This window comes from Colius striatus, chromosome 6 (assembly GCF_028858725.1).
Source record: "Colius striatus isolate bColStr4 chromosome 6, bColStr4.1.hap1, whole genome shotgun sequence".
Lineage (NCBI taxonomy): Eukaryota > Metazoa > Chordata > Aves > Coliiformes > Coliidae > Colius > Colius striatus.
Window position 1 is genome coordinate 4,438,290 of NC_084764.1, and position 20,179 is coordinate 4,458,468.

Consider the following 20,179-nt stretch of genomic DNA (forward strand, 5'->3'; position numbering starts at 1 on the left):
TTCATTAGTGCAACATCCTGGAAAATGCCAATATCTCCTTGTCCAGCTGTGCTGCTGCAGAGAGTATTTGTTTGAGCCTCCTTGGCTCTCCTGCCTTGGATTGTCCTGTCAAATAACCTTCTGTTATTGTTTCAGAGAGTTTTCAACGTTCTGTACCCAATGCCTGCCGACCAGAGGAGACATGTCAGCATCAACTCTGCTCGCTGGCTGCCTGAGCCAGGCCTGGGATTGGCATATGGCACCAACAAAGGGGACCTGGTGATTTGCCGACCAGAGTAAGTGTTTGCTTCACGTGGACATCTAACTGCCTTGGCTTTTCTGTTCTCAGGGCAGTGGGGTAAGATGACTTTTCACTGCCCTGAGGCTTTGTGCTTGAGTGACCCAGAAAAAACAACTCCTAATACTCTTTTTGAGCTGCCACAGCTTTTACCCAAGTCTCTTATAGTCAGTGTTTGCTTTGGTGCTTATAAGCTTCTGAGGCTGTTTGAAGTGCATCTCATTAGCTCATTTGATTTCCCATGGTCTTTTTTTTTAGGCTTTCTGGATTTTTTCTTTCACATATGTCTAGGGCAGTGACTGGATCTGGATTTGCAGACTTCTAAGGATTTCCAATGAGAAGAGCTTGCTTTTCTCAGCTTTCATGGACCCCTTGGACTCCACCAGCCAAGTTGAAAGCTGCTGCCCTAGAGTTAATCAAATACATGTTACAGTGTTTAAGCATGAGGTTCCAAGAACTGCAAAGATTTTTCTCATGATTATAAGCAAACCAGTGAATTGTTTTGGTCCTTAGTTGAAAGCCCAATGGTGTGATATGTTAGACTTTAGCTCTCTTTTATTTTACAGTGCTTTGAAGGTTGTTAGTGCCCTTTTGTAAACTTGCAATTAGACTGTCTCGTTAAGGGTAAGAGCTTGATGTTTGCCTGTCTGAGTTCCTCCCAGGGACTTCCACTGAAAACATTTTCACAAAGCCAAGGGTTAGAATGTGGTTTATGAGGCACAGCTCTGGAAGGTTGAAAAGACAGGTAATTTAAGGTGACAGAGAGGAGAGATGAGGGATCATCGTTGATAAATACACTTAATGTGGTAGCGCCGATGTCCAATAAAAATGGCAGCAGTGCTTATCCTGGGGATTCTTCACCACAGGGCAAAACAGCACAATTCTTACCAAGAAGGCATCCCAAGAATAGTTGCCGTGCTTTCTAAGCAAAAGAATTATGCAGGAATAATGTCTTGGTGGAGGAAGAGGAGTACAGCCCATCAACTGTCTCGTTGGGGCCTTCAGTCCCTTTCTCCCCGATGCATCTTTCTCTAAGCCAAGAGTGAGAAGAGGAGTGAAAAAGCCAAAAGCTCTATCTCCCTCTCTCTGGGCTGATGTTTAACATGATTTGGGTGGAGAGCTGAGGAACATAGTCATATGTGTTTAGCAGGTACCTCTTTTAGCTCATTACCGTACTCAGGGGTGTTAACTTGAATCCTGATTTCACAGATTAGGCAAAGGCCTCACTCTGGGCACCATGGCCTTGCTGTGAAACTGTTTTGAAGTTGCTACTCTGCTTGATACGTGATTTATAGCCAAAACAGGACCAACTTGCCACCACAAGACTTCCTCCCTCAGCTGCTGCTCGTGAAGCCAGTTTCACGGGCCTTCCCCCTCAAGGCCTGCACAAGAGAGAAATGGGAACTGGCACTTTAAACCTCTTGTGTGTGATTCCCATGTAGACACAAGCAGATTTAGATGTGCTATGACACAGATGATGGCTGTCTGAGCAGTGGAATATGTATTGCTTTCAGTGTTCTTGGGGTGAGTCTGCACCAAATTTGGTCGAGGCCTTGTTCTCCATTGTGTTGTGCAAGTGCATCTTTTGGAGCAGTGTTTCTTTTATGCTGCAGGAACACTTCAGGGATTTCTTTGCTTATTTCCTGGTGCTAAACTACCTTGATATTATTTTGGATTATGCTGCACATGTTGAAGTTCCCTGTAACCTAAAAGCTGTCAGCTAGAAACTTGCAGCACTGCTGATGATCTTACCATATCCATGTAGACTCCATCTGTTGTGCATGAGATCAGGCATGTGGTGCTTGAGAAGAATCATATGGTCAGTGTAGAACCACACTCTTTAAATCAGAATAAATACATACAATTGCAATAGTGAGTAATTCAGTTACAGCCTTCTGGTGAAATCTGTGATTCAAATTCAGATGGGACCTATTTCAGTAGTACAGAAAGCCAGCGCTCTTCAAATAAACCCTCTTGTTCTCTTGAACATCATCTTTCATCAAGGCTTTTTTCATACATGAAGTTCTACAGATATTATTATGGTATAAGCTATAATCACTCTCCTCCAGGATAAGTGGCTTTCTTCAAGAATAGTTGCTGTACTTTCTAAGCAGAAGAATTATGCAGGAATAATGTCTCTCTTCTTCTCAATCTGTGTTATTTTCAGTATAGAGAAGCGATAAGGTCTAGTCTACTGATTATGGCTCATGGGATGAACTTGGATGAGAAGCCAGGGAAATGAAGTCTCCCTGAGATGCTTTGACTGAAAGCTTTTGCAAAGTTGAGCTTGATCTGGCTGTCCTGCCTTGCCACACCTCACATTTGATGTCCATTCTGGTGCTTGCAGTAGCCCCAAGGCAAGTGGCGTGTCTCTTCATGGCACCTGACTAATTAAAGACACAACAGGAACACAGCCCTTCTACAGCATCAATGTGAAACCATGTAGCTAGAGCACTCTTACATCTCCTTACTTCTATCCTAGCAACAATCATGCACAATTCCAACAAAACCAAAGTGGTTATAGGAAGGTGAAAGAAGGTGGCTGCAAAAGGTGGGAGATGTATCGGTGGTTTGACAGAAATGCTTCAGCAGGTTTCCTGGTGGTGGATTGAAGTGGCCAATGTTTCTGGTGATTATTGCAGAACTCACATGGGCTGGTGCAGAACCTTTTGGAGCAGAACAGCTGGTATATTCTGTTGTTGACTACACTGTTTTGTAGACTTAACAGACTTACCTCTGCATGAAGTTGTATGTATTCACCAAGCTGAACAATTTGCATTGAGGCTGTAACATCAGAACACACAAGTGAAGCTCTTTCAGAGCAGAAGTGACTGTGATGTCTGCCCAAGATCTGCTTGGAAACCCCTCAGACAAAGGAACAATCCTAAGATACAGATGCCATCTCAGTAGCTTTTTACTTCATAGATTTGGGTTGAGGTTGGCGTATCAACGTGAGAAGTGAGGGAGAAAGATGAAAAGCATTTGTGTAGCTTCCACACACAGTAATGCAAAGGAAGAGAAATACTAAATAAAGGATTCAGCAGTACATAAGAGTACTATATGGAGGATAGCCTGGCAAACAGCAGGGATCAAGAAAACACTATTGCTGAACACACCCCCACTGTTCTCATTTGGCAAAGGAAACTGTGGTCGGTAGGAGATGCTTATCATTCCCTGAGTCTTTATTCCCATGTACAATGGAGGCATTTGAAACCAAGTACTACAGGGATCACATAAACAGGTTGAAATAACAGCTGTGCCTCAAATACAGCATTTGAAAAGCATGTGCTTTAGGGAAAATGAGTAGACTGGAAGTACAAGCTGCTGACCAAAAGAAAAAAGCAGCATAACTTAAAACTCCATGGGCTCATGAGGAGAGGCTGTGCCAGTAGTCCTTGCAAAGTTCTAATGAAACAGTAATGAAAAGCTAATGTCTTGGGCTACATTGCTGAGTTGGGGTAGTACTGATGGGAGTTTTTCTTGCAGATGGGAGTGGGGAAGGTGAGGTTATGTTGACAATCCATAATGGGAACTCCATCCACAGATTTATGGGGTGTATTTTGAAGGAAAGGAAAACTAAAACCGTGGAAGATGGGATCAAATGCATTGTGGTTTGGCTTAGGTGGAGTACAGAAGGTTGGATACTCATCCTTGGGAATTTCATGTGTTTTATTTACAGTTAAAGGGTCAACTAAGGACTTGCTCTGGTCTAATACCTCTGTGTTTCAGTTTTCTATGTTAGAACTACAACAAATGTTGCTAATTTGTAAAGAATTAAGATTAGGACAAGAGATGGTAAAGAGCAGGTGAAGGCCTGACTAAAGGGAAGATAACAGCATGATTGAGAACTGGATTCTGTCACAGAAGAGATCATTGATAGGCTTCCTTAAGAACCTGTTCTGGGGCTGGTTATTAATACTTTTTACACTAATGCCTTGGAAGGGTGTACTGAATAAATTTGCAGAGGATGTGACATTAGCCTTGTCATTGCAGAGAAAGATCAGACTGTTGCACAAGAATTGGATTGCCTTGAAAGCGACTGGAGCTATAGAAATGAGAATTTAATAGTACAAAGTGCACTTAGTGACTAATAGCACTGAGCTCAATAGTTAAAATGACAGAGGAGGAAAAAGACCCAAGGCTTTAGTTGATCATAGATGATTAAGCCATCAATACATGAGGCTGTAAGAACAACAATATGGTTCTAGGATGAGACACAACGATACTTAACAGCAGAGATAGCAACATGTTAGTATCACTGCAGAAGAAACTAGATCCATAGAATGGTAGGGGTTGGAAGGGACCTTTAGAGATCATCCAATCCAACCCCCCTGCAGAAGCAGGATCACCTAGATCAGGTCACATAGGAACGTGTCCAGGGGGATCTTGAAGACCTCCAAGGAAGGAGACTCCACAACCCCTCTGGGCAGCCTGTGCCAGTGCTCTGTCACCCTCATAAGCTGGAAGAGTTTAAAATTCACATGTGCATGGTCAGAACTGCCTTTGAAGCAGTGCATTAGTTAAGAAGAGCTGCCAGTGAGGTCAGTGAAATGTTTTTAGCTAAAAGAAAACTCGAGGCAGCTTTAGGTCTTCAGCAGTGCCAGAAAAGGAAGCCTAAGGAGGAGCTTATACAGCCTTCCATAAATCTCCAGGAAAGGAGAACCATTTAAAATACTTATTATTAGTGACCCAAAAGGCACAAATTGCCTATGACTGGGTTGTGACAGCCTAAAGGTGGCTAACCAGCTGATTTCTGCAATAGCCCCTGCATTGGCTGGGTGGATGCAAAAGGCAGAAATCAGATCTCTCATGCTGTTTGGAGATGCAGCTTGGCTGGTTTGGAGAGGCAAATGTATGACTGGAATGCTTGTGACTGAAGGTGGGACTGACCTGCTGAGCTGTGAGGTAGTTTTGAGTAGTTTAAACCCAGGGTGCACATCTAAACAGGTGTTGACAAGTTGGCTGTTCAAACTCTTGTGCTGTAGGGAGGTGAGGAGGGGACAGCAGTGTTCATCCACGCTTGGAAATGCACCTGAACAGACCTGAAAGAAGCCTGTAAGAGATTAGAATTCAGGAGCCAGTAGAGCAGCTATGAGGACAGAATGAATGCTTTGATTAGCCAAAGGTATAATCCCTTGGAGGGTTATATTCTGGTGAGTAAAGGAAAGAAAGGACATTGTGTATCACCTTCCTTACAGTTCAGGGTGACACCCAGCTCACTACACTGTACCACTGAAAACCATCAATTTGTTTGCTCTGCTTTTTATGTGATTAAATTGGGAGAAACTTTTAATGTAATGCCAGGAAGGTGCCTCCTTTCCCAAACTTTTGAAGTCCAACCAACTCAGTTCATTTGAACATGCACTGTTAGATACAGCCCTGTATTGAAAACCCTGAGATACCCAGTTGGCAGTGAACAGGTTATTCTGTGTAAGGATAATGAGCAGCAGAGGTGGTGGAGCTGGCATCCAGCAGTGTCTGCCTGTATGTCATATGGTGTTTCCTTTAGCTTGTTTAGCTGCTGGTTTCACTTGCTTGCAAATACACAAACTGTCCATCTTAGAGCTGTTTAAAACTTTATCTACCTCTCCTGTTGTATTACTGTCCTTTTGAGGAATGGTCTGTGTAAAAACACCCAGGACACTGGTTTGGAAAGAACTTCCTCTGCAAATGACCAACAAGACAAGCAGTTTACTTTCCACAAGTCTGTTCTTTCATTTTTGTCTGGATAAAAAGCCATCAGCCACCATGTGTGAGGAGGAGGCCCTGGGAGAAGGTTCATGGAAGTGACCAGTAGTGACAGAGCACAAAGTGCAGGAAACTGATGCAAAGAAAGGCATCAGCAAGTCCTGAAGATGCATAATGAATGGAACTGAGTAGGCAGTGTTAAGTGTCTTTGGGGGATGTTTCATGCTTGTCTTGTTGCTTTTTAACCAATTGCAGTGATGATAGGCTGGAGCAGGGGTACTCAGGTCTGTGTTTCACAGGCAAATCCTGCTGATAAGAGAGATTTGGCCCTCAGATGTGGGTTGAAAGCAGGCTACAGCCTGGCTGACGTTGTGACAGCCTGTTCCTTTCTTGAGGGTCCTGTGTTTCACCGTTGTCATCATTGCATGTATAGATGGTTGCCATCTGTTACACTTGCATACGTGTTAGATCACGAGTCTGCTGGCTGCTTGCACATGGCTTCACATCACCACGTGGTAGTCTGTGCTTTTGGGATGCTACATGAGTTTGCATTCAGTCCAGAAGTGTGCTATCAAAGAGCTCTGAGGCTGACATGTTTTAAAGGATGAGCACTTTTGAACTAGATTAAGACACTGAATTCATGACACTAATGTTCATTGGCAGAGCTGTGCTAAGTGAAACCAGGGATCCCACACCACTTGAGGCAGTGTACTCCACTTAACAAATGAAGTGAGCTACCATGCACTGCTTGCTGTGACCTGGAGCTCTGTCACCAGAGGTGATAGAGAGCAGTGTGAATTCAAACCCACCCCTCTGCTATCCTGCTGCACACTGACCTTTTTTGTGTGGCTGCTGGTGCTTTCTTAGCCTCCCAAAGGCTGCTTCTCCCCCATCACATACTGCCTGACAGTTGTAACTGTGACCAGTGCTAACACTGAAGTATTGTCCATCTTTCTTGGCTCTGCCTAGTTCAATACTTGATTCAGTTCCTGAATCTTTGGGTTTTGCAGCATGGAATGACATCTACAGTGTCTTGTACAGTAGAAATACCTCTACTGAATTGAGAAGGAGTTTTAGTGCTCATAACCTTTCCTATCCCATCACATTCCAACAAGAGCTTTCCCCTTCAGAAACACCCCTGTGAGCTTCTCAAACGTTAATTGTCTTGCAGAATGTGAAGAGTTGAGACCAAAAGTGGGAAAGAGCAGACTGCATGCTGCTAATTGCCCTTTGCTGACTTCTCTTGTGGAGAACTGCTGTGGGAGAAAGGCAGGGGATCCAAATAGCAGTTGCTCATCATTTCATCTCGAGTCCCCCCCAGTCTATGCTCAGGAGCAGGTTGTGTAAGGGCTCAGTGCTTGCATGCTTTTGAAAATCAGTAATCCCAAAACTTCAGGGTTCTGAGAAAACTGTTTTGAAATGAAGCACTCAAAGCACCTTGTCTAGGGCTAAAGATGTAGTGCAGGCATCCACGAGAGGAAGGATTTCTTCAGCAGAGACAGCATCTGGTAATGGAATTAAAATACCCCCTGAAGATGCATCTGGTTCAGAGGCAGCAACCCTTGGAATTCTCTCCTTGGGAACTGACTCAGTGCTGTGCACTGTGCATAGTGCAGTTCTTGGTGGTGAGATCTGCCTGTGAAACTCTTCTGGGAAGATTCTCTTCACAATAAATCCCTGTGCTTTGCAAAGGATCACTGCAACTGTCTGTCCTTGCCAGGCCAGGTTTGTTTTCTTTGGAGAATCATATCCTCTCATCTCTCAGCACTGGTAAAGAGATAAGCCCTGGTGTGTTGTTTGCCTTGTAGGAACAGCTTCTGGAGGATGGAGCCAACTAAGAGGCAAAAGGAAGAGCTGACTTTTGTCAGGTGTAACTGAGGGATGTTAGGGAATCTTCTCAACTGGGGTGACTGGAGATACTGGTGTATGTCTGAGTCCTCCCTGTAAGTGGCCTCTTGAAAGGCAGCATCTGCACAGTGGCCTTTGACCATGGCTGAGTAAGCAAATGCCCTCCTGGCCTTTTGCTGCCTCTTAACCACAAGATACATTGAATTATCTAAAGGAGGGTAAAAGATGGTTTTGACAGATAAAAGGACTGAAAAGGGGGGGAGATGGCCCATTTTGCCCTAAAGGTGTGTCCTGAAAACTTCTGTTGGGATTGTTATTCCTCCATTAAAGAAAAAACCAGATCAGTGAATTGGTTTTCCAAGTGGTGTAGGGAAGCTTTAGGTACCCTGAGTGCCCAGAGACTCAGTCATTGCTGATGCAAGAGAAGCAGAGTGGGAATATGAAGGCTTGGAACAATATCACCATTCTGATGTTGGGTTGTTTTTATTCCATTTCTGTTTCTGTCTGTGAATTTGATCTCCAGGGTGAATGATGGCATTAGGTGAAAGATGCCCTCATAAAATTCCACTTAATATGTCTATGAATCCTAGAGATAAATTTAGAGAGCTGCTTTAAGTCTTCAGTTATTAGCAAGTTGATTTCCCCTCACCCAATTCTTCAAGAGATGCTGAAGCACTGATTTAGTTTAGTGATGTTTGTTTTCCAGCATGAGAAAGGGAACTTATTCCAGAGCTCAGTGTTAAAGAAACTTCAACCTGTTGCTTACCACTTTATGTACTGTTTCACTGGGCTTCTGCAGGTCCTTACTGGTTCTCATCTTGGGTCACAGTCTTCCTACAAGCATACTCTTAACAATTACCAGATACTTCACTTAAATGTATTCAGATCACATCTGCTGCTTTTTCTTCCTTTACTTTTTCTCTGATTCTATGTACAAAAGCAATTAAATTCCATGCTAGCAATTATTTGACTTGCTGCCTACTGCATGTGGCTCTTCCATTGTTTTCATACATCTTTCTTTGTTCCATTACTGTCTTTAAGGATAGAAGTGATGCTCAAGGGAGAGGAATTGTCAGTTTAAGTATGCCTTTCTTTCTGAAGCGTACTGATAAGTTGGCTTTGTTGGCCTTTTGTCACTTCCTCAGCTTTTTAGCACATGTTAAAAGTCAGGTCTGGAACAGCTCAAAGAAGTTAACTTCTTCATCATTGTTTTTTTGTTTCATTATTTTCTTAATGAGTGCAACTAGCTGCTGTGGCTGGCATCTTCTCTTGCTCCCTAATTGCATAAGTACCCTCAGATATATTTTAAGTGGAGACTTCAGGCAGAAAATTCAGTATCTTGGCCAATTTGAGTCATTATTGAGTTCTGTCCTTAGCCTCACTGATGAATAGACCTTTTTTTTCATGCCACTGCCATTTTCCTCTTGGTTATTTTTAGAATGTCTTCTCCCTCTTTGGCAGCACCAGTCCATCCTGCTGTCCTACAACCTTTCTTCTCTCCACAGTTCTATAATAGACCTTGTTTGGTTGTTTACTCCCTCAGCTGCTTTCCAATCAGATCATCTTTAATTTTTTGGTCTTTGATCTGGTTTATTTCTGGAGTTTTATTTATTGGCATCAAGGACCTGGATGAGGGGACAGAGTGACCCTCAGCAAGTTCCCTGATGATACCAAACTGGGAGCACTGGCTGATTCACCAGAGGCTGTGCTGCCATTCAGTGAGATCTGGGCAGGCTGAGAGTTGGGCAGGGAGGAACCTCATGAGGCTCAACAAGGGCAAGGGCAGAGTCCTGCAGCTGGGGAGGAACAACCCCCTGCAGCAGCACAGGCTGGGGGTGACCTGCTGGAGAGCAGCTCCAGGAGAGGGACCTGGCAGTGCTGGGTGATAACAAAGCATGAGCCAGCAAGAAGCCAATGGCAGCCTGGGGGCATCAAGAAGAGTGTGGACAGCAGGTCAAGAGAGGTTCTGCTCCCCCTCTGCTCTGCCCTGGTGAGGCCTCATCTGGAGTCCTGTGTCCAGTTCTGGGCTCCCCAGCTCAAGAGGGACAGGGAACTGCTGGAGAGAGGCCAGAGCAGGGACACCAAGGTGATCAGGGGACTGGAGCATCTTCCTTATGAGGAAAGGCTGCGGGACCTGGGGCTGTTTAGTCTGGAGAAGAGGAGACTGGGGTGGGGGGGAATCTCATTAATACTTACAAATATCTAAATGGTGAGTGTCAGGAGGTTGGGGCAGCACTTTTTCCATGGTATCTAGCAACAGGACAAGGGGTGATGGGATGAAGCTGAACACAAACAGTTCCATTTAAACATAAGGCACAACTCTTTCCCTGTTTGAGTGAGGGAGCCCTGGCACAGGCTGCCCAGGGAGGGTTGTGGAGGCTCCTTCCTTGGAGATCTTCAAGACCCTCCTGGACACGTTCCTGTGTGACCTGATCTAGGTGACCCTACTTCTGCAGGGAGGTTGGACTGGATGATCTCTTAAAGATCCCTTCCAACCCCCACCATTCTGTGATTCTATGATTATACCTGTATTTTCAAGCTAGACTGTAGAGAATCCAGCCAACAAATAAAAGAGCCAACTTTTTCCTTCATTTTCCTTCCCTCTTTTAAACCCTCAAGCTCCTTGGTTCTGGAAATGATCTCAACTCAATGCCTACAAACTGCTGGTGGAGTAATTATTGTGCATTTGCAGTTTTGGTCCATTTTTTGATCCTTTGTCTTTCCTTTTTGTTGTTGTTTTGTTCTGTTGGAGCAGATTTCCCCTTGTGTGCTAAACAATACTTTTACTTGACTGAATTTCAAAGCTGGTGAAGATTAAAAATATCAAACTTGACTTGCCCTGTGGATCTCATGGAGATTAGACCAAGCCAAGATCTTGGTTCTGGAGTTTGGCAGCTTTGTGTGTGCACATTGCAATGTTCTGTTGCAAAGATATACAACAGGCATTGTTATGCTTGCTAATTGTAACCCTTTATTTTGAAGTCTCCCATTCTAAATGGCACTTTCCTGGTTTAGTTTGTTAGCAGAGGATCTACAAAAACAAGCCTGCTTGGAAGTCACCTTTGAATCAATGTAAATCTTTCTGCTAAAACATCAGTGAAAGCTCAAAGAAGACTGAAGAGGACTTTGGCTCTCAAGACTTGTAGCAGTTTTAAGATGTTTAAGGCCTTAGAAGGCTTAAGCAATTTGTGCTCCCTCAAAGACTCCTCTAACATCCTAAATTGTCTAAGCCACTGGAAGAGCTGATAGATCATAAACAGCTTAAGATACTCTGAGAGTTCAAAGCTTATTTGATGTATAGTCTGCCTATAATCACTTAAAGCAATTAAGAAACCTTTAGGATTTTAGAGGAATTTAAGCAAGTTATCCATCTTTAGAGGTTGATTTAAGGTAATACCAAACTAAATTGTTCTGGCTTGATATCAAGCTAATTGTTCTTATTCTATTTAAGGAATGTAAAGCTCTGCATTCCAGAATCTGTTATTTACCTTCCAGAGGATCCCAAAGTGTTACTTGGCATGGTTGGAGCCAAGTAAATGAAGGATATTATGGAACACTGGCATGATTTGAAGAGGGAAAACCCCAAAATCAGTGAACACTGAGGATATTCTCATTTGGTTTAGTTCTGCCTTGTTTATTCCAGGCTACTTTGCTTGGATGGGATGTTCTTATTCACATGCACTTTAGGTAGTGCTAAAACTGCAGTGTACATAAAAATCTTCCCAGCATTGTAGGAGCAAATCTTAACTCTGGGCCCACTTTGCTTGAGTGTTTTGTCCATCTGCATACAAATGTTTTGCATTTAATGATGGCCTCAGTATGGCCTCTCTAAATTGGGATGTATCTCTTCTAGATGTCAAAGCAGCTGCTGTCTAGTTAAAACATCAGTATGTCATGTTCAGACTGTCTCAGACATGAGCTGCTACTCCCTATGTCGTGCTGAAACTGTTGTGGCAGAAGGATTGACTTGGACATGAAGGCTGACTCTGAGGGACTTCTCTTGTCTTTATTCTCTGTCTTTATTTCCTTCTTGAGTCCCAACATAACCCAACATGCAGAATTTCACACAAAGCTCTCTCTTGCTGCTCTGTCATTGTTTGGGTGCTTCCTTGCCATTTATCACTCCTGATGAATGTGTTGGAAGCCAGATTCTTAATTTAAGACCTTCCTCTTAAGCTTTCAGTTGCTGTGTCCTCCATGACATGATTCAGCTCATCTGCTACATACAAACTGCTAGACAGGCAGGTTGCAAATGCTGGCTCCTGGAAGTCACTTGGGTTTTAGCGACCCTGTGGATCAGAAGAAGTCATTCTGCTTGTGTTCTTTCCTCTCTGAAGTATCTACCAGGTGACTCTCTTCCTTAGCTTCAATGTCACATATTTGCCCAGGGACTATGAGTGTTCTTCCATCTAAATCTTAACCACTGGCTACAAGAACCTGGACTGTATCCAGCTTTACTTGCCTACTGGTGGGCAGAACAAACTTGTGCGTGTTCCTACTGTTGAGACAGAGAAATGTTAGTAGCTATTAGTGCCTCCAGATTTATAAAGCTGACATCATTTAAATGGTGTGAGTTTGAACAGAGCCTCCTCCAAAATCCTACTGTTTAACCTAGCTGGCAGGACTGTGCAATCAAATAAACAGGGCCAGTCATCTTGCCTAGCGTTCTGAGTGGAGTTGGCATCCTCCCTGAAGCAGGCACGTGGCTACAAGCTGCACCAAGCTGCTTGCTGGCCAGCTTCTTCTGCACCTTTGGCAATTCAAGCAAGTGTCAGGATGTGTTTCTGCATGGTTGCTGGTTCCCAAGCTTTTGCAGGGTTCTGGAAAATTCCTAGCCTCCCATCAGTATAGGGAGGAAAGATGCACCTGCTGTTAGTTGCAGAGGAAAGGTGACCTTTGCATTGTTCTCTGGATGTGATTAAGAGGGTAATTTCACACGTCACTTCAATGTCTGTGTGGTTGTTAATGGTAAACTGCACATCTCGTGTTCTGTATGACTTATCTCCTTAGGAGTTCTCAGACTCTCTCTCATGCTCTTCCCCTGGCTAGTCATACATGGGCTGTACTCCAAGGGCGTGCTCTGAAGTAGTCTGGTGCCAGTAAGACTGCCACCTCTTCCTTGGTCAAAGGGAATTACTGTCCAGCAAAGCTACTCCAGGGATCCCATTTGCAGGGTCCATACAGTTTGCACAGCAGCCAGTTGTCACTTGGATTCATCTCTGCACCTGGTTCAATGCCTGCACAGAGAGCTAAATATTTATGAAGCAGAGTGTTAGAAATGATTGTTTTCCTATCCAGGCAGCTGCTGGGAGTGCCAAACTTGCCTTGTGCTGACAATACAGTTGCCTAGCTAATCATGGGAGCTGGGGATGGGCTTGCTGTGCTGATCATCACACGCTGGCAGAAGAGATAATGAGCTGCTGACAAGGATGCATCTGGAATCTGACTGAGCACTGTGTTACATTGCATTACATGAGATATCATGTGCTGCTGCTTCCTTCCCAGACAAGGACAATGGATTCTTCTACCTTAGCATAAGTGTCACCTTGCTCTCTGTAGCTTACTCAGTATTTCCTTGATACAGTTGGAATGGTTTTAAGAATGACAAGTTGGCACAAAGGGAGGAAAGCACGTCTTGGGGGATTCAGATCCTTTGTAAACTAACCTGGGTTTGTATGCTTGCTCTTAGTGACCTTAAATGGACAGTGCATATGGTAAATCAGCTTTAGAGGGTGATTCCTTTATGTGGAGAAAGAGAAGCTTGGCAGCATGGAAAGCAGAGACTCACCTAGCTGCGTGCTGCACGGCATCACTTTGTAACTAGTCTCCTCCACGTTGGGCTTGCCACAATCTTCATGGTAGTAGTGGGGTTGTGCTGGTATTTTGAGATGGGATTGCAGGCAGCAATGTCTTCAAAGTGAATTCAGAGCTGTAGCTGGCAAGTGTGCTGCTGTTGGGCCCTTCCATGTGGCAGGATCTGAAGGAGGAGAGCAGAGCATTTGCCCACTGCTTCTACCTTCTTCAGTGTTGATGATGGTTTAAGTGAAAGGACACTCACTATTATTTTATGCCTTCCTGGACATGCCTACCCTACGTGCAAGTTTATTTTTGCCTTTCCATTGTGCTGCTGAGCTGTATTGTTATGGAGACTTGGGGAGTTTTAGTCCCACATCCCTCCTCTTCAGCTCCCAGTTCTGGATATGCCAGCTGAGGGGGTTACCCAGATGTCTAAGTCATTTTGTGTTGACATGTGCTTTGTCAGTTTATTTTTCAGCTACTGGTTAACGCAATGCAGTAAGTCATATTCCAGCTTTCTTGTCACACACAAATAATCTCGTCACCAGTTCCTAGAGCTTGGTCCTAGCTTCTTCAGAGGGGTCTAACAGAGCTGTGTAGGTAATACCTGCTTCCAGAGGGAGAGGCAGTGCTGCCTAAGTTGTTAGCTCTTGGTACTTAACAGGCTTCACTCTGAATCCATATTTGGCTTTCAGCAAAGCATGCAAATCTGTGCCCTTCATCCTCCCCAAGCTTGTTAATAAATGTGAGCTGGACAGAGGCGTGAAGGAAAAGTCCATCTCGGAGCAGATCCCTGCTGGGAAAGCCAGGCTGGGAGCAGCTCTGGATTTAACACAGCTAATGGAAATTTCCAGGGAGGGCTTAGAGAGCTTAGTGACAGCCATAAAAAGGAAGAAAAGAAGAACTTGCCTAAGTGGACTTCACTGTCCATGAGTGACTGAGTGTGGAGAATGGCAATTTTTCACCCTGAAGCCCTGGGCAGCAAACGTCCTTCTCCAGGCATCCACATCCAAGCGGCAACACGCTCCGTGTGCTACACTCAGCTTCTCCTCTCATGCCTCAAGCATTTCCATGCTTAGAGTTTGATGGAGCAAAAGTTAAATGCTTATATTACCTGAAAAATAAAATCTTCATCTCTCCAGTGTAAGCTCTGCTTCACATGAAATGAATAGTCAGGCCTTGATTTGCAAATCTCCTGGGAAACGTGCCGTTGAAAGGCTTTTGCTCATGTACAAAATCCAAGCAATATTTTGCCATGGGCGTTCAGAAACCTTCAGGCTTTCTGAAAAGGAAGCTTGCACTGTTTCAAATGTGTGCTTTAAGCTTCCAAGATTTGCACTTTTGCAATCTCCCAATGTGATTTCAAGCGTGGTTGAATTGTGGTGGTCACAAACATCTCTGCGTGTGCTTCGGTTGCCTTAAAGTTGGGTTTATGTGATCACGTTCCTAACGTGCTCTTAAAACTGCCACCTAACCCTTACAACAGCAGCATTGCTTTGGTGAAGTCTTTGCTTATTAAGAAGGGATGATCTTTGTATAAAAGATGCTTCCCAACCAGTTCCCTTTTGTTAAGTTCAGACATTTTCCTGCACTTGTACCATGTCGCAGTCTGAAACGGCTCTTTTGTAGCCTCAATCTGAAGGCTGGGAGATCTGATTAGGAGCAAGCTGGGTATTGGGCTTAGGGCTGTGGGGAGGCAGGTGAGATGCAGATGCATGCAGAAGAGAACAAAGGTGGTTGTGCTGAAGGTTTTCTTGTTTCTAGGCTCTTGCAAGAGGTGATGTTGGGAGAGGAAAGGCTGGTTGACAGACCTTGATGGGAGAAGAGTCTGCTGCAGGGTAGCTCTGGGGATGCTCACTGCTGCAGTAGGGAGTGCCAGCTCTTTATTCTGAGGCACCCTGAAGGGATACACATTCAATCCAGACTAAAAAGACAGTTTCCAGTGATGCTGAGGGTGTTGAACTCCCATTGTGTCCAAGTTCAGTGATCGTGACTTGAGCCTGTTCACCAGTGTTCCCAGTCAGCAATGGGAGCAGTGGCACCAGCTGCTTACAGGTCCTGCTGGGAAAGCAGAGCCAAGTCCTGGATTCTCTGGCTCTGACTGGCTAATAGAACCCTGGCAGTGGAGCTCAGTTGATGAATGGCAGCATTTGAAACCAATGTGCAAAGTGATGTATGAAGTGAAACAGCTATTGATTTCAGCACCCTGGGAAAGGTGCAAACTGACAGTGTGGAGTTAGGATGGACTTTCCCGTCCAGCAGCCTGAGTGTACAGTAGTGAGCCTCTGCAGAACAGGTAGGAGCAGGGATGGGAGTTTTTAACCTGCTGTACTATGTGTCAGCCTGGTGCTGTTGTGCTTTTGTAGATATGAGATGAATCAGACTCAAATGTGTGTGTGTTTGGGCAGGAGCTGAGCTTTCTGTGTAGCACAAGAAGAGGGGCTTTGGGGAAAGAGGGAAAACACAATATCCCCCAACTCACATTTTGGCTTAGGGAAAGCTTTGCAGTCTTCTCATGTCTAGAGCTGGGAGCTAGCAAAGACAAGTAGGGCACACAGAGCAACTCAGTGAGGAATACCAGTCTTGCAGGTAGCTGTCAGGACCACACCTGCACTTTGGAAAGCACAAACAAGTGTGGAAAGGAGGGAGAGAAGAGTTGGTTTAGCTCTGTTAGTTAATAGTTGCAGATACCAAGCAAACTAGACCTTTTCTGGAAATACTGCCTACCAGGTCAGCAAGTCTCACTTGCCTAAGGAGAATGCTGCTTTGCAGACAGTGTGGCAGCTAAGTCTCAGTAGACAAGGGATGGAGCAGCCAGAGGGACTGGCTGGCACAGTTTTAGTATCTGTCAGTAAACTCTGAAGCCTTTGGAAATCAGCCTCTCCCTGGCAGCTGCATTCATGGGGTGTAGTGCAGCACAGGGCTAGCTCAGCACAACAACCCCAAAAGGTGATGACTGATGACGTCCTGTAGTCTCTCTGTGTGGTTTTGTTGACCTCATTTTTCTCCAGCTTTCACCTTTGATCCCATCTTGGGGTGCTGTCACCCCAGCAGCCCAGCCCAAAGCCTCCAGCACACACAGCTCTCCTGTTGCAGCCTGTCTGACCTGCAGTGTCCTCTGAGCTGGGGTTCTTGCCAGTTCTGCTGAGACATCTCATTACAGGCACAACAGCTTTTATATACACATAAAACATCTTGTTTGTGCCAGAGCCAGCTACCAACTGTTTGCCCCAAATCACAGAATCTCAAGGGCTGGAAGGGACCTGGAAAGCTCATCCAGTGCAACCCCCCTGCCAGAGCAGCACCACCTAGAGTAGGGCACACAGGACTCATCCAGGTGGGTTTGAGTTGTGGCCAGAGAAGGAGACTCCACAACCCATCTGGGCACCCCCTTCCAGGGCTCCTTCACCCTGTAGAAATTCTTCCTTAGTGTTTCTTTGGAGCCTCTTATGTTCCAGCTTATACCTATTACCCCTTGTCCCATCATTGGCCATCACTGAGAAGGTAAATCCTTCCTTCAGGTTATGGCTCTTGCTTTAGTTGATGCTCTGAGATTGCTTGTGATGTGAGTCCATCTCTTCAGGTGCAGTTCCCTTCTGCCTGCACAGGGCTTTGGTTTGGGTTTCTTCTTTTTTACCAGCCTTGTAGTGAGCACAGCACAGCCTTGTTAGCTCTCTGCCTAGCACCATCAGGGACAGATCTGCAGTCCAGCAACCACGTTTCAAAGCTCCCAGGCCAGCTCACAGGGAGTTGGTGTGTCACAAAGTCTCCTCCATGGCAATGCAGGCTTTTGGAGTAGTGCTTCTGGAGTTGGGACACAGCAGTAGGTGGGAAGATGTCCATACTGCCTCTGACAGCACAGCCTGTGCCTGTCCTCTGACATTTCTGGCTGGCACAAATGAATCTCTCTTCCTCTCTAAGAGTTGTTGGACCTTAGAAAAAGCAGGAGACGCATTTACAGCCTTATAGGGGTTGAGTTTCTCTGATGGCCCCTAGTCTTCAGCAGTGCTGTGATGGTTAGCAGTGCATTGTTAAACCTTAGCTGCTCCTGGGAGGTGAGTAGCCAGCCCTGACTTTGTGTGTCTTTTTGGGAAATGCACTGTGAAAGGTTGCCAGAGCTTCGTCTGGTCTGTTGAACTTAGTAGCTTTAGCTGTAAAATCCAAGTTCTTGAGGTTCAACAAGGGCAAGGGCAGAGTCCTGCAGCTGGGGAGGAACAACCCCCTGCAGCAGGACAGGCTGGGGGTGACCTGCTGGAGAGCAGCTCCAGGAGAGGGACCTGGGAGTGCTGCTTGATAGCAAACTAACCATGAGCCAGCAACGTGCCCTCGTGGGCAAGAAGCCAATGGCAGCCTGGGGGCATCAAGGGGAGTGTGGGCAGCAGGTGCAGGGAGGTTCTGCTCCCCCTCTGCTCTGCCCTGGTGAGGCCTCATCTGGAGTCCTGTGTCCAGTTCTGGGCTCCCCAGCTCCAGAGGGACAGGGAACTGCTGGAGAGAGGCCAGTGCAGGGACACCAAGATGATCAGGGGACTGGAGCATCTTCCTTATGAGGAAAGGCTGTGGGAACTGGGGCTGTTCAGTCTGGAGGAGACTCTGGGGGGATCTCATCGACACAAGTATTTAAAAGGTGTGTGTCAAGAGGATGGGGTGACACTTTTTTCTGTGGTGCCCAGTGACAAGACAAAGGGTGATGGACATGAGCTGGGACACAAACAGTTCCACTTAAACACAAGGAGAAACTTGTTTGGTGCTGAGGTGAGGGAGCCCTGGCCCAGGCTGCCCAGGGAGGGTGTGGAGGCTCCTGCTCTGGAGGTTCCCAAACCCACCTGGACACGTTCCTGTGTGACCTGTTGGAGGGGAACCTGCTTTAGCAGGGGTTTGGGCTGGATGAGCTCTGGAGCTCCCTTCCAACCCCCACCACTCTGTGATTGTGTGTGACATTTTGGACACACAGGTAAAGTGTTGAATAAATGCAGTGTTTGACTCAGTATGACCTAGTGCAGGAAACAGTGGCAGGCACCTCAGAGAGAACTGGGCATCCCATCCCAATTCTTTGTTTGGTCCCTTGGTGTCTAAACCTGATTTTAGACACACAGTTGTATGTCTCCATTTCCTGGAAATGTCTCTGCTCCTGGGGCTGTGCCTCAGTGCTCATATTAATGGAAATGAGAGGACTATTCCAGAGCAATCTGGGGCAACACAGTGCTCCATGTTTGCAAGGCTGTTGTTTATGGTGGTGAAACCTCTTTAAAAGAAAATGAGGACTGAGCTACATCTGCAGGTTCTGCAGGGCAGGAATCATCACTGTCCTTTGTGTTGTGAGGACATAATATCTGCTGGTTGCAATGATGTCCTGCCATACTAATCTTTTTCCCTTTTTTGGTGTTTCAAGGGCCTTAAACTCTGGAGTTGAATACCACTGGGACCAGCTGAATGAGAATGTCTTCGCTGTGCATTCCAGCAGCAGGAGCACTGAGAGGCCTGGGTGAGTCTCTTGGGTGTGGGTTAGAGAGACCTGACCCTTCCTGCTGGTTTTGTTACATCTGACAAGCACCATTTCTTTGTTCCCTTAGCACTGGCAGCTTTAATTATACAATTCTTTCCACCTCTGACACTGCCTTGTTGGGTCACCTGCCCTTAGTGACATTCAGTGCCCAAAAATGCTGGCAGTGGTAGCAAAGTACATGTGTCATCTGTGGCCTCAGTTGAGTCCTTGAGCAAGCTGCAGGAGCAACGTGTGTGGGACTTGATGCCTCAAAAACACCATGCAAAGTAAATGGCCTTTGGAGGATAACTGAAGAGCAGGGCAGGTTTTACAGGGATGAGCACAAATTCAGTGGTGACTGATGTTCAGGCCTTTGGTTTCTGGTCATGGGACACTTGTTTCTCAACAATGAACACCAAAAATAAAGCTAAATCTCTTGGTAACCCCATTGGCTGCTTCAGCCAGTCTGTCCAGTGATGTTGATCCATTAGTTGTTGTAATCAGGAGGGTGATGCTGCAGAGCCTTGCTTCTTTTCCTGGTGAAGGGTACTTCTCCTTTAGCCAGCTGCTCTCAGCAAGAATGTAGCAGCCTTGTTCCTGAATTATGAGCTCCAGGATGCCAGGGAAGTTCTGAGCTGGTGTACAGGGCAACATCTGCACTGTCCTACAGCCTTGGACTGTTTGAGAGTGGAAAAAATAAGTAGCAGAGAGGTTTTTTTTTCCTCTGCCATGTGAATGGATATTGCCTTTACTCACATTTGTTTGACAGCATGTGTCAGTCTTGCACAATGAAGGCAGCAATGAGTGAAGTAGCTCAAGGAGAGGGCAAGAGCAACGTGTGGCAGGTTTCAGAACCTTACAGAGAAAAAGGTTGTGAATGAGGCAGTCTTCCTAGAATCTCTTTACCATTCCCAGCACTTTACAGCCAGAGGTCAGTTTTGGAAAGAGCATCCAAGCCTTGTCAAGGTTCAACTCTTGTAGCATCATACACTTCAACTGTTCAGCTCTGAGAAGAAGTTAATGAGCCTTGAGGCGGTTCCTGCTCTTGAGAGCAGAGAATTCCTCTTGTCTGACTGGAACGGGCAGAA

At 45.5% G+C, this 20,179-nt stretch overlaps 1 protein-coding gene across 8 annotated transcripts in view; it reads left to right on the forward strand.

Moving 5' to 3' along the window:
• Window positions 1-20,179, forward strand: part of AMBRA1 (autophagy and beclin 1 regulator 1) — a 136,910-nt gene that overhangs the window by 106,325 nt on the left and 10,406 nt on the right. For 7 of the 8 annotated variants that reach the window (XM_061997714.1, XM_061997712.1, XM_061997717.1 and 4 more), the window contains 2 exons: window positions 136-275; window positions 18,999-19,091. In XM_061997714.1, coding sequence (XP_061853698.1) covers window positions 136-275; window positions 18,999-19,091 — 233 coding nt within the window. Of the gene's footprint in view, window positions 1-135; window positions 276-535; window positions 2,842-18,998; window positions 19,092-20,179 lie in introns of those variants that run through there. The other variant, XM_061997718.1, reaches the window with a different exon arrangement.